The sequence below is a fragment of the Plectropomus leopardus genome, chromosome 18 (genome assembly GCF_008729295.1).
Source record: "Plectropomus leopardus isolate mb chromosome 18, YSFRI_Pleo_2.0, whole genome shotgun sequence".
In the NCBI taxonomy this organism is placed as follows: Eukaryota; Metazoa; Chordata; class Actinopteri; order Perciformes; family Serranidae; genus Plectropomus; species Plectropomus leopardus.
The window spans coordinates 27209196-27222879 of NC_056480.1; the positions used below are offsets into that span (position 1 = coordinate 27209196).

The 13684-nt window shown below is 39.6% G+C and overlaps 1 protein-coding gene across 1 annotated transcript in view; it reads left to right on the forward strand.

The window, feature by feature from the left end:
- The window catches only part of fndc5b (fibronectin type III domain containing 5b), a 29988-nt gene extending 23038 nt beyond the window's left edge, over nt 1-6950 (forward strand). Inside the window, exons 4-5 of the mRNA XM_042506637.1 lie at nt 2318-2407; nt 6811-6950. Coding sequence (XP_042362571.1) covers nt 2318-2407; nt 6811-6950 — 230 coding nt within the window. The remainder of the gene's footprint in view (nt 1-2317; nt 2408-6810) is intronic.
- Nucleotides 6951-13684: the final 6734 nt, after the last annotated feature.

A 13684-nucleotide genomic window follows, 5' to 3' on the forward strand; every position in this document is an offset into this window, starting at 1 on the left:
AAGTTTTTTTTTTTCGATGTGGGTACAATAAGGATCGAATGCAAGTATCAATTCATTATACCAGAGCTGTTATGATACTACTTTGTACTGGCTTATTAAGTACCGATACACAGCGCTACTCAGGAGTGGTGGGAGCATGTGGGTCTGTGTGGAAGAGACAGGCCAGACTAACCTGCTAAATTATGTTTTCTTTTACAAAGAGCAGAAGCTTGGGTTCTACAGTCAGTTCCGATTATGAACATGCTCTAATCAGAGTAGCAGACCTCCTGTATTGGAGTTTGTTGTTAGCCTGAGGTTTAACACGAGTCGGCAGTGATATAATAATGCGATTATCAGCTGATTAAAGCACTTTCGATTATTGTATCCGCCACAGTAAACACTCTAACCGGATTATCTGACTTTAATTAAGGTTTAACATGATTTACTGAGCTGCTTTACCTGGCTGTTTTCCAAGGTGCTTTCTTTTTTTGAACACACATTATTTTCTTTCTGCATTGAGGGGTAAAAGGTCACCGTTTTAACTGAAAGCGTGTGTTTGCCAAACAAGGGCAAGTTGGACAAGTTACTTGACAAATGTCTTCAATTACTCATTACTCATTGAAAAAGTTATTATACTGCTGATTACAACATGGAATGTGATACCATTACTTTCAATTGTGGACAAGATGAGAAGGCAAAAAGAACTAAAAAAAAAGTAAAAATAGTAAAAACAAGGGGCCCAAAAAGAAAAAAAAAAACAAAAAACAAGGTGCCAAGCTCAGTTTAATAAATATTTACACCAATAGCACATGGAAGTACAATTGTCTTCCTTGCGCAAATGAAAGATATGTGATAAACGATTATAAAAAAACAAAGGATTATCTTATATTACTTTAGGTATTTCTCCCACCATCAGCATTAAAACCCCTTTCACATTTAACATGTTTAGAATCAGAAAATGATCATGCTAAACAATCTTGGGACAAAAATTTGCAAGAAATATATCTCCTGAGTGTGAAAAAAAGTCAGATCTTTAACCCTTTGAAACCTAAGCAAATCAGCTTGATTTCTTTAAAAAAAAAAAAACATGAGGAAAGGGCAACAAGTAATTTAACAATAAATGGCCCATAAATTAGCAAGAAATTAGTAGAAAAATACAAAAAAAAAGGTTTTTAAAAAGAAGGACAAGAAAATGACCCCAAGAAAGGGCTTAATATATATATATATATATATATATATATATATATATATATATATATATGTGTGTGTGTGTGTGTGTATATGTATATGTATATATATATATATATGTGTGTGTGTGTGTGTGTGTGTATATATATGTATATGTATATATATATATGTGTATATGTGTGTGTGTGTGTGTGTGTGTGTGTGTGTGTGTGTGTGTGTATATATATATATATATATATATATATATATATATATATATATATTTGTGTGTGTATATATATATATATTTGTATATATTGTATGAATATAGTTTTATGGACATTTTTCCTGATTTTTGATCATATCTAATAGTGCCCCCAGCTAAATTTCAGATTTCCTGTCTGTTCTAATTTGTTTCTGATTCTGATTTTTTTTAAGTAACTTGCAGAACATTTCTTGCCAAGTTGCTCATTGTGTTTTTTCCTGTTTTTTTAGGTAAGTGGATATTTTATTGCATTGAAATTTTATTGGCTGTGGCAATACAATAAACTGCAGCAGTAAGCTGTTACAGTAAAATAATGCTGTATTCACTGAGTTCTAGTTTCAAGGCCAACCTCCTTCAACTAAACCCCTTAAAATGCAAGTACAGACAAAAAAAACCTTAAAATGCAAGTACAAACATAACCCTTAAAATGCAAGTAAAGACAACTATGTAAGTGTGATGTCTTGATGCCATTCATGCAGCATGATACGGTGCTATGCTGGTAAAACAGCAGTTGGAGTTAGGGAAATGTGGCCTGCTGCTGGCAACAGAGTGCGAAGTTGTAGTCCAGACTGCGTTCAAACCTTTAACCTGTTATTGGTGTAATGCTGTGGCTGCCAGAGTCCTGTCAGCAAGAGAAACCCAGTGAATGATGGGGTTGGGATCCAGCTCTCTCTGTCTCTCCAGACCTCTGCTCTCACTTAGCTTTAATTACACTGACCAGAGTGGAACATTTACACCAGGCAGCCTCTCTGCTCTCCTGTAGCCCTGCTTTATTCTTTTATCTTTCCCTGCAGAGTCTCAGAGTGATGGCAATTTCACATTTTCTCTCTGGGACAATGAATCGCAGCGTCCTCAGTGGTACTTTGTTGACTCTGTGTGTGTGTTTGTGTGTGTTTGTCTCTCCAGACGAGGTGACGATGGAGGAGGTTGGGCAGGCTGCTCAGCTGAGGGCTGGAGAACTCATCATCATTGTAGTGGTGCTCATCATGTGGGCAGGTAATATTCCTCTTCAGCAGCACGCATTTATCACTTCAGACCTTATAGGAGTCCACTGTGTTTGGGGCAAATAAGCTCTCTGACTGAGACTCTATTAAGAGACACACTGGTAGTGGCATCCTCTCTCGCTCTGACGACTATTTCATGCTCTGCAGTGCTTTTGGGATGTTGAAAACATTTTTTTGGTGGTCTACATACATCAACTCCAGGTTTAAATTCTGGTCAATCGTCCAGATATGCTCATCAAAACAGAGGGATACGTGTTATAGCGAAGTAAAAGAAAATTTTGATTTGAGATTTAGGATCTGACTGCACTTTCACTATATTAAAGTGTTATATTAAAGTTATATTAAAGTCAAGCACCTCGGCCCTTACTGCATCAACAGTTGACATTAAAGCACACCCTGAACTGTAATATTGCTTCATTTAAGCCTGTAGCAAAGCTGTAGACCTTAAACCATGCCTACATAGCTCAAAACAATCTAAAGCCACTGCAGACATGGAAACTATAGGCACAGAGTATTCCTTTTTAAGTTTCTTTCATTTACATTGAGTAGCCTAAATGTGCTGGCTTAGTTAGAATGAACTGGAAATTTTCAGTCCATCATTAAACTCAGTTAAAATGCCTGCTTTACTCCCATAAACTTAAGAAACATCCAACAACATATACTTTTACTCATTTTAGCAGCAGAAACTCTGAGTCACTCATTATAACAAGAACATGATTGGTGTGATTTAGAGAGGGAGAACTTAGCTGTCTGCTCAAACTTACATTGCCTTGTTATCAGGTTCATATCTCTGCCTGTGCGTTATGTTTTCATGACTCTCACTTCAGTTTGACAAGACAGGACTAGCACATGTTATCAACCTCTCCATCTGATATTGCAAGATATGTGTTACTGTCCATCAATATCTCAAGGTGTAGAAACCAAAGAGTAGAACCCAAGTGTTGTACACAGACTTCATACCTTCCTGAAATTTCACCTCAGTGTACCTGATATGATAAGGGTGCGGCACGAACACCCCACCCATCCTCCCACCCCCAACTGCCAGTGTGTTACTTAATTTCAGCTTTTCAGACTAATAAATACACAATAGAAACCACAAAATGTTAAGAAAACTAATACCTATTTTGCTTATTAAACAGAGAAATAGAACTGCACACCTTTGAAATAAACTTTCTCTCGGTCACAGAAGACTGACAGGGTTAAAATGCCTCGTTAACTCAAAACACACTTCATTCAAATTAGACAGAAACAAAATAAAATTCACCCAAACCATCTTGGTTACTCTTGTTAGTAATCTAGTTCATAAGTTCACTATTTCAACAATCACCAGCTACGGTTTGGTCCAAATAAATCCTTTTTACATCAAGTTAGATGTAAAAAAAACATGACACTATTCCAAACAGTCTTTCTTTGCCTACTGTTTACAGTCCTGTAACTTTTCCCTCCACCACGAGGTGTCACTGTGTCCTTCAGCTCAGCTGCCTGCTCCACCAGTAGAGACCGGAGACTAAGCTAGCTTAGTTAGAATGAACTGCAAATGTTCAGTCTGCCAGTAAACTTATAAAATGCCTGCTTTACTCCCATAAACTTAAGAACATCAGACAGCATAAACTTTTGCTTCTTCTTTCAACTTCTTTTCAGCTGCAAAAACTGAGTCACTCATTATAACAAGAACATTATTGCTGTCAGTCAGAGAGGGATAGCTTAGCTGTCTGTTCAAACTTACAATTATACAAAAGTTTACTTTTTTGCCAGTGGGCAATAAAATAGATAAAAAGAAAAAGTCTGTTAAGTGGTTTGTTGATATTTGACAATAAATAAGATTCAAATTAGGTGCGTGGCCACTTGCAGAGTCACATTTCCATCATCACAACAAAACTGTTTGTTCCATCTGTACAGCAGTTTTTTTCTAAACTCTAAGACTGTGGCTGCTTTTTATTTAAGCATCACTAGCGTCATTAGCTCTGTGTTGTGATCCTTTTGTGAATCACAGCACAGTTTTAAAGATGCATACAGCTATAAATAATCCTTCCTAACCCACTTCACCAAGTGTAATGAGATACAAATACGGCCCAAATAGTGCATATGGCATATACAGTAACAGCAAGCGGCCTGGATCTCCCCTGCCAATTACCCCTGAGAGGACAAGACGCTGATATTCAAGAGGGTTAGAGAGGGAAGGAAAAGAGTGGAAAAACAAAGCTATCGAGACCGGAGAAGAGGATAAAGGAGGGCAGGACGGTGAAAAAAACTGAAAGTGAAGAAGGTGAATTGTGTTCTTCAGCGTTTAATTGGGCCTTTGGGGCATGCTGGGGGATAACACAGTGAGATATCCCATGTTGCCCTTTGGTTTTGCAGTGATCAGATGAGCAGTGGCTGACATAAGCAGAACAGCAGAGACTGAAGCCTGTTCGGGCCCTGCATCCACACGCTCCTCCGCCGTCATGAATTATTCTCTCTCTTCTTTTTTTTCTGTGCTTGTTCTCTCTCTCGCTCGGCATCTCTCCCTCCTCTGCCATGTTTTTAATCTTTCTGACTGAAGGAAGGCCTCAAATGGCTATCTTGTCATCAAGTTCATATCTCCGCCTGTGCGTTACAGCGTTTTCATGTCTCTCACTTCAGTTTGATCTGCATTATTGACACAAAGACAGATGAATGAATAGAGATTAATTACTAGCACATATGATCAGCCTCTCCGTCTGTTATTGAAAGACACGTTTTGCCGTGTATCAATAACTCAAGGTGTAGAGGACTAAATAATGACATTAAAGAGGTTTTATTGCCACAAAGGATATGGCTTTAGGACTGATGGTGAGGAAAGAGGATGGGATAGCATGGGCAAACAACAAGGGGATGTGTGGAGAGCAGACATAGCTGGCAGACAGGTGAATGCTTGTCCCAAGGCACAGGAAAACACAAGTGACACAAAAATACGAGGAAGCAAACACTAGTAATGAACTGAGTCAGCCTCACATGGAGCTGCCACAGAGGTTCAATAACAATCTGTCAGTCAATGGTTGGGAGTAAATATAGGGTGTGTGGATGAGCTGATAGCTGACAGGTAAGTGTGATGAGCGGAGCCAGATGAATGAGGGAGGGAGACCACACCCACCCCAGCACATACACAAAACAGAGAGAGTGAGACAAACAGGGGAACACAGGGAAAAAAACAGGGAAATACAGCAGTTGTGGCACAGCTGTAAATGGAGGTGAAGAACGAAGAGTATGAAGAACCAACAGCAGCATACTAGGCTTAGGCAGTCATCATTAGAAATAAAAACATTTTAAGAAAACTATTGTTCTCACACCTATTCCCCTTAGTAAACTGAAAAATATGACTGCACGCCTTTTGAATTCAGCTTTCTCTCAGTCACAGAAGACTGATAAGGCTTATTTGCATTGTTAACTTATCATAAAACACACTCAAACTCAACAGAAACAAAACAAAACTCACTCATCCAAACCATCTTGGTTACTCTTGCCATTAATTTAGTTTGTAAATTCACTGTTCCTACAATCACCTGCTCTGGTTTGGTCAAAATAAATCACTAATTCACCAAGTTAGGTATAAAAGAAAAAAAACATGCCGTTACTCCCCATGGTCTCTCTCCGCCTGCTGGCCGCCGGTCCTTTAACTTCTCCCTCCACCATTAGGTGTCTTTCAGCTCAACTGCCTGCGTCACCAGTAGAGACCAGAGATGGTTGCTCTGGTGGTGCGTGCTATGCACTGCATATAATGGATTTAATAGAAAAAGGGGCGCCTGTAGGTATGACCCTCAAGGTTTTGTACATACTCTGGTATACCGTAATACTGTGATACTGCTCAAGCCTACAGCGTAGTAGCATTATCTGCTTCCTTACAGTGTTTCTAATTTTAAAAATGGAGCTAAAATCTATTAACTAAATGCCCACATACTTGCATGTTCTGGGGCTTTTGGTCATATCAGCTGACAGAGTTTGATTTTCATTGAACTGTAGATGTTCAAACTTGACATTCTCAGCAATTTTAGTATTTCTTGTCCATGTTAAAATCTTAGATTGAATTTGAAAATCTGTGTTTCATGCAGACAGGATAGTAACCCAATTGTCAATATAAATGATGTTGTGCATTTCTGCAAACCACAGATTTGTTACATTTGTGATTATGCAACAGATACATTGAAACTTTATGTCTCAACAACGCTGTAGGTAACATGTGGTTAGGTTTATGTAAAAAAAAAAACCCTACTTAGTTATGGTTTGGAAAATGTATAATGGCTTCAAATCTTGTTTCCAGTTTGTATGCTAAGCTAGCTGACCTCAGCATGCAGGAGAGCAAATAAACCAAAAGAAAAAAGGGATTTTCACGACCATACTCATTCTGATAAATAATTGTTATGTCAATTTGTCTCCAAGGGGTGATCGCCCTGTTTTGTCGTCAGTATGACATCATCAAAGACAACGAGCCCAACAACAACAAGGACAAAGCCAAGAACTCCTCTGAGTGCAGTACTCCAGAGCACCCACAGGGGGGGCTACTGCGCAGTAATGTCTGAGACCAGCCCTGCATAGCCTTGTGCAATAACCAACTCCTTGAACCTCAGGACAGGTGAGGAACAGGAACTCTGTCTTCACTGCCATCATATGTAAAATCTCATAAATACTTCTTATTTTTCTGTATATAGATATTTTTTCTCTGCTGCATGTTGTTATTATGCTTCTACATCAGGTTTTATTTCTGTTCCCATATATTTTGACAGCTCACCGTGCTTTTAATGGGTTTAAAGTAGTTTCATTTGTTTGTTAAATTTTTTCCCTAACTGATCATTTGCTAAACTCGGCCCATAAAATGTAACCATAGCAACCATAACTAGGATCAGCATCTTTGTCAACCTCTGGATTCCTCAACAAGCTGAATTGTCACATGGGACTGTGCAATATTCATAATCTAAACCAATACACAAGAGGAAGTAGTGGATTAAAGACAGTTTTTACCGGCTGTAACATAACCTGCAAATGTTAGCATGCCTGACTAACTATGGGCGTTCTCAGACTTAACAGTTCTGCGGACTCCCAAGAGAGGAGCTACATACTGGGGAGCTCCCCCCAAAACTGCATAGATAAAAATACTTTTTTTCTGTTTGCATTCATGCTGCCAATAGAAACACTGATATGACTTACTTTAAGCAGGCTGGCAGTTGATATAACACCATCACTTTTGCTTTGATCATTTAAAATTGCATTGTTTTTCCGCCATGGCATATATACCATGGCCCGGAAAAGCCTGGACTTCACTGTCAGTCCATTTGTCCATGTTTTATTCAAATTTTCATTATTAGCACTATTTCTAGTTGTTGTGGGCACAATAAAAAAGGAGGGTTCCTAGCACTAGGTTCTAAAACTATGAAAAGGTTTCTCTTGTCCAAAAGCACCTTATCTTATACCCACAGGAGTAACCTAATGTTACTTAATGCAAATGACCATATAATTATATTATTTTGTGGGGTTACATGTTATGTTCAGGACTGATACATCCACGACGTTGGAGCCAAGATGGTTAGAGTTTCGGGTAATATTAAGCCTTAGCATCAGTATTCTAGCATTAAATCAGCCATGGAGTGTATATTTAAATCCCTTCAGACCCTGCTGAAAAAAACAGCTAAAAACCAGCTGATGCTGGTAGCTGGTTTTAGTTGGTTTTAGCTGGTCGAAGTTGGTCTTAGATGGTCCTGACCCAGTTCTGATGGTTTATCTGGGTGGGGCAGACATTCTAGCGTGACCAGCATTCAAGCTGAGCACATTTATCTTTATGCGTATTCGTTGACAGCAGATTAAACTGATTTATGCCCTTTGCTTTTCATACTTTCCCCTCATGTTACCGCTATTTCTTCATACTCAGGGACATTGATTTGGTTTCAGTTTTACAGTAACTTCAATGGATAAACCAGCTACAGTGACCATCACAAGCTGATATGACCAGCTAAACCATCAAAACTGATGCAAAAACATACCTTGAGCTGGTGAAACAAGCTTGTCAACCAGCTTACCCATTTAAGCTGATCAAGCTGAAATGTTTTTGCTGGAGACAATAACTAAGCTAGAGAAAGAGTAACTCAGGGATTTTAAGTTAATTACCTGGCATGCCACAGCTGGTACAATCTGCTAATAACAATTTCCAGGTTCTTGTCTGGGAAACTGGAGCCTGCTTTTGTCTTCACCAAAAACCCGTTGTTGTAAATCTACTTCTTTTGTCATCACTGCAGTTTCTGCGGTGCTAAAATTGAAAGCTTAACATGTGTAGCAACAGTAGCTATGGGGGGTAAGGTTAGCTAATGGCTGATTAGGAATAAGATAAAAATAGAAATGAAATGAGAAAGTGAGACCACAGAAAGAGAGATTTTGTGTTATTGTGCAAAATTTTGACAATATGTTTGCATGTCCTTACAATATCTGAGCTTGTCCTGTCCTTTGTGTCTAATCAAGTTCAGCTAATTTGTTTTCCAGACCCTGAGACCAACAGAAAGCCATTCTCAGACACCATCGTACTGAAGAGCTGATAGACCATTACAGAAAGTCTTCTCTTCACAGTGAGGAACTCCTCAAAAATAATGGACACGAACGTGACCTTGCAGAATCAAAGACTGCAAACAGCAAAACAGGAAACAGAAGAGGACAACGTTACACTGATCTTTGTTGTGACCAAAACTGGACTGTAGCCGACTTTGAGCCGATAGCCAACGCATAGACACAAGACATAAAATGGCCGTCAGTCAAAGCATGGAAGGGGACGTCTTTTCCTCTTGACAAGAACTGCTTGATTCATACGTTCTGGCTACTCCTCATCAGTGGCATTGAGACCCAGGAGCAGATCATCAAACATGAATGTCTGAGTATTTTTTTTCTCCAAATTCAGGTCTGTATCACTGGTCGGAGAGGACTTGCAGGAATAGCTGGTCCTTCAGGTCCAGGTATCAGTCAGCACACAACTAAACAAGCTAAGCTTTGTTTCAAACCAAGGACTGTCTCTTTTTCTATCTCTCCATCCACATTCCCTCCTTTGTGTCTTTATTACAGCCAGTTGTGTAGCAGATCATCTCTCTCCCCGTCTCTCTGTGTCGGTGTCTCTCTAATAAGCACATTGACGTTTGGTGCTCCTCCTATTGTGATTGTTTGAGCCCTCACAATCCCGGTCTTGATTACGATATCATTTTGTTATTGGGTCAGAAATATTGCACGTTGAGTCTTGTCTCCTGCCTTTCTCTCTCTGTGTCATCAGTTAAATGATGCGTCTGTTTTTCTCTCCTCCCTGAGCTGCAACCTTAACGCCCTTGTCAGTTCGGGGATGAAATATGACACTTCTTTCAGCGTACCATATTTTTCTTATATGAGTTAAATGTCTTAATGCAGCCATGATTCACACATAGTTCAAGGACTGACCAGGCATTTAGCATCAAAGTGGTATCTCACTCCAAATCAAAGTTTTATTACAACTACCAGGTTTGAAATTTAAAAGTTAACTCCAGTGTCCAACTTCTAAAAGGACTGGCAGGGCTTGAAAATGACTGATTTCGGTTCAAATTGAGGTTTATTGCCCATCACTGCATATTCAGCACCATATGCTATCTGCAGTCTGCAACAGGATGTGCAGGGAATAAAGATGGAGACATGCAGGACATCATTCTTAATGAAATGTATACACTGGGCAAAGTTTGGCAGTGTTTCCGCTCTGGTTTGGCTGGAGACCAACAGGGATGTTAGGCTGCAGAAGCGCACAGATAATCCACTCGGCTGTGTGGCTGTTTTGAAATGTAAACCATTTCCTCTCAGACCCCTTCTGAAACTGTCATTACCATGCAAGGCTGAGATGGGATATTAAAAAAATGCATAAAGTCCAGGTGTAAATTCACCAAAGATGCACTGCAGTTTTGATCGCTCAAACTGCCAGCACTAACTGAAACTTTTAGAGACTGGCAATACAATTAGAACTTGCATAAATATGTAATCTACATCCCAAAAGATGTGACTCTTATCTTTTGTTTCCATTGACATTGAGTTTGCATAATTTTGGTGGAATTTTACCTTTGTTTTTACATCTCCTGGGGGAAATCAATTTAATCAATTTAAGTTTGATATTCTATACCCAACTTCTTGTCAAAGAAATCTTTAATGAAAAGACCAGAATCAACAAGGAATTGATCCCACTACCTAGCCTGATATATTATATTCATCTGTGAAATGGAGCTCCATCGTAGAGTAGAAACTATTATTAACACATATGTGAGTCACACTACTCGGTGACACGTTCCTTTATTACAAGAACTTGAACAAGAACGTATGCTGGTACAACGGATCGTGTGATAGCTAACAAATCAGGGCCCTACGAATGACATTGCATTATTTAAGTACGGCAAAGTACTTTGCAAACAGTTACGCAGGTTAGGTTTAGGCAACTTAAGTTGGAAAAGAAACACAACGGCACAATGAGTCAAAGTTTACCCAAAGTTTGCACAGTTCCGACCACCAGTCTTCCAGTCCTGACAGAGATTCCAGTTCTTTTGACCCATCTACCACCTTACCCCGTGGACTACGTCCTTCTCTACTCCCAACAACCCATTGGTCATGTCATTGGTCGCAGGTTTTCAAAATATGTGAATAATACACAAATTACTGGCTCATGATAACATGAGATATATGCAAATTTTGGTGCATTACTTTTACTCAAATGCACCACCACCTTTAACACCCATTAAAGTAACATTTGGTAAAATACAGTACCCTGCTGTTTGAGGAAATTATGGAGCTGTATTTAAAAAATGAAATGAGATGTTTCTGAGCCATTTTTAAGATTCACTCCTTTAGTAGGAACAAATGGGCTTAAGGCCCAGATACACCAAAATAATCTTACATTGCCTGTGTCCCAGCCAGAAAGTTGCACTCGAATACACCGCAAAAACAGCAGCCAACAGTCAACTAGCATGTACAGTTTGCATGAGAGGAAATATCTCTATATCAGCAGATGGCAGTAGACTATATTCGTCATTCAAAAAGAAAAACTGGATCATTGTGGACGATAGTAAGATGCTACTTAGCCTATTAGCACATCAACAGCACAACCCGGTGTTGATAGAACAAATTCTATTTACCATGAGCTTGTGAACAATAACCCAATTACAAACATTTTTTTCTGAGGAGATGAATGGTTTAAAAAAATGGTTATACCGTCTTTCACAGGTGTGTTTCTGTCCTATGCTTTCTTGACTTTAGCCATTTGTATGCTTTTCTTACTTCCGTTTCTCTTCTTGTGCATTGAGCTGAACTGTAAGATTTCTTTCACAGAGGGGTCTGACACTGACTCAGCATGCTGAATCGTCCAAAAAAAACGCCAGCAAGGGCCGACTAGTGCCAACAGTGCAGCTAACACAGCAAAAACTAAGGGGACAGGTGCTCACTGATGGCTGGACAATGACAGTCCGCTGACCGGCAGCTTGGTGTGTCAGGGCCATTAGGGCTAAGAGCCACAGGCAGGCAAGGGAAGTCAGAGATTACTGAGAAACAGACTTATGAGTTTTTGGTTATGGTCTTTTCATGAGATTTGTGGGCAAACTGAAATATATAGAATAACAGCAGCCTAATCCTTAAAAGCAGAAACAAATGGACAGATTAATCAATGATAAGAATCATTAGTACGTGTTTGCAGCCCTTGTTCCTAAGCAAACTCAGACTTCTATTTTTAGAGGAGAAACTGCATAATCATAGCCTTCCCATTTGTTTAGTTACAATGTCATCCAGAGTTTTATGTGAAAACCGAAGGACTTCATCAGAATTATCCAGCTACAGATAAAGCTTCATTATCTTCTTTGGTGCTTCCTGTTCAATTATAATGTGTTATCCACATAATTGCAAATATGTTGGACCCTAACCCCTGAATACTGACGCTCACCCACTGAGTTCACTAAAAAGTCAGACAGAAAAACTCTGCAAAGCTGAACTCAGCAGACTTGCAGCCATATTAGAGATAATGAGTGAATGTCTGAATGCCTCACTGGTTGAGATGACTGCTAATCAGCCCCACGTACACACACACATACTCACATACATATGCTAGATTTTATATACTGTCTTGCGTTTTTAAATACCGCCCTGTGCTGAGAGAGACAGCCATTACTTTCTCATCTCATTCATCAGATCTAGCAGCACATCAAACCCTCACCCCGCTGTCTATTTTTCACCCTCTCCCTCCTTTATCAGCCTCCCTCTTTACTCCTCTATCTCCAGCCACCCTCATCCGCCTTCATTCTCCTATTTATGACTTTTCTCTCACTCTCTATCCCTCTGTCGCAATGCTCTCTTTCTCATATATCACTCTACCCTTCCTGGGTTTCTCCCCTTCAACAGTCTTGTCCTCACCCTCCCCCAGCTTCCTTCTCCCCTGTTTCTCATTATATCCACTCTCAGACTCCTGTTAGCCTCCCTTTCTCTCTCTCCTCACAGCTCTTCTCCTTCGGCCCACTGCCTATCCCTCGCTCCTCTGCTCATTTATCACCCTTTCATCTCAGGCCGGCCTGGATGGACACTTAACCTGGTAAACACATAAGGTGAGATACACTAGAGGAAGGATGAAAGTGAAAAAGACCTGACAGGAAAGGTAGAGATGAGATAGGTAAGGAAAAAGAAGCACTTCTTTTTGACATTATTAATAAGCACATACCTAAAGTCTTAAGTTTTACAAGAGCTTTTAAAAAGGAGCAGGATCTGACAGATATAAGAAGGACATAGGAAAGTCCACCCCTGAACAGTGACAGTTTGTGTGGATATCTCCTCATACTGGTATGTATAACATACATAGAAAGTAAAAGTAAAAGCAGAAAATTGTGCACTTCTTGAGACAGCTGGCATTCAAAAATGCACATATTGTTGGGAGGCACCATCGCAGTATTGGCGACTTGTTTACTCCCAGTACATCGCCACATTCTGTTTTGTTAGAAAAGCATTCATATTCGTTACCTTTGGACAAGAGACTGTATAAACATAATGGATGTAACCAACTATGACATCACCAACTGGTTTGAGGACTCTTAGTATGGTATATTGGCCATCGGCATCTTGGTTTTTGGAGCCAGAAGTGACCAGATTTGGATGAGAGGGTGGAGCTGTGGGGGTGCAAGGGGAGGATCTGACTCATTGACTGTGATGATGCCTTGCAGACAACTTGTCACTCCATCAGCCACGCTTTTATTCATGCGTAACTTTAAACCTTAATAAATTTAAACAGGTGAATTATAGAACCTCC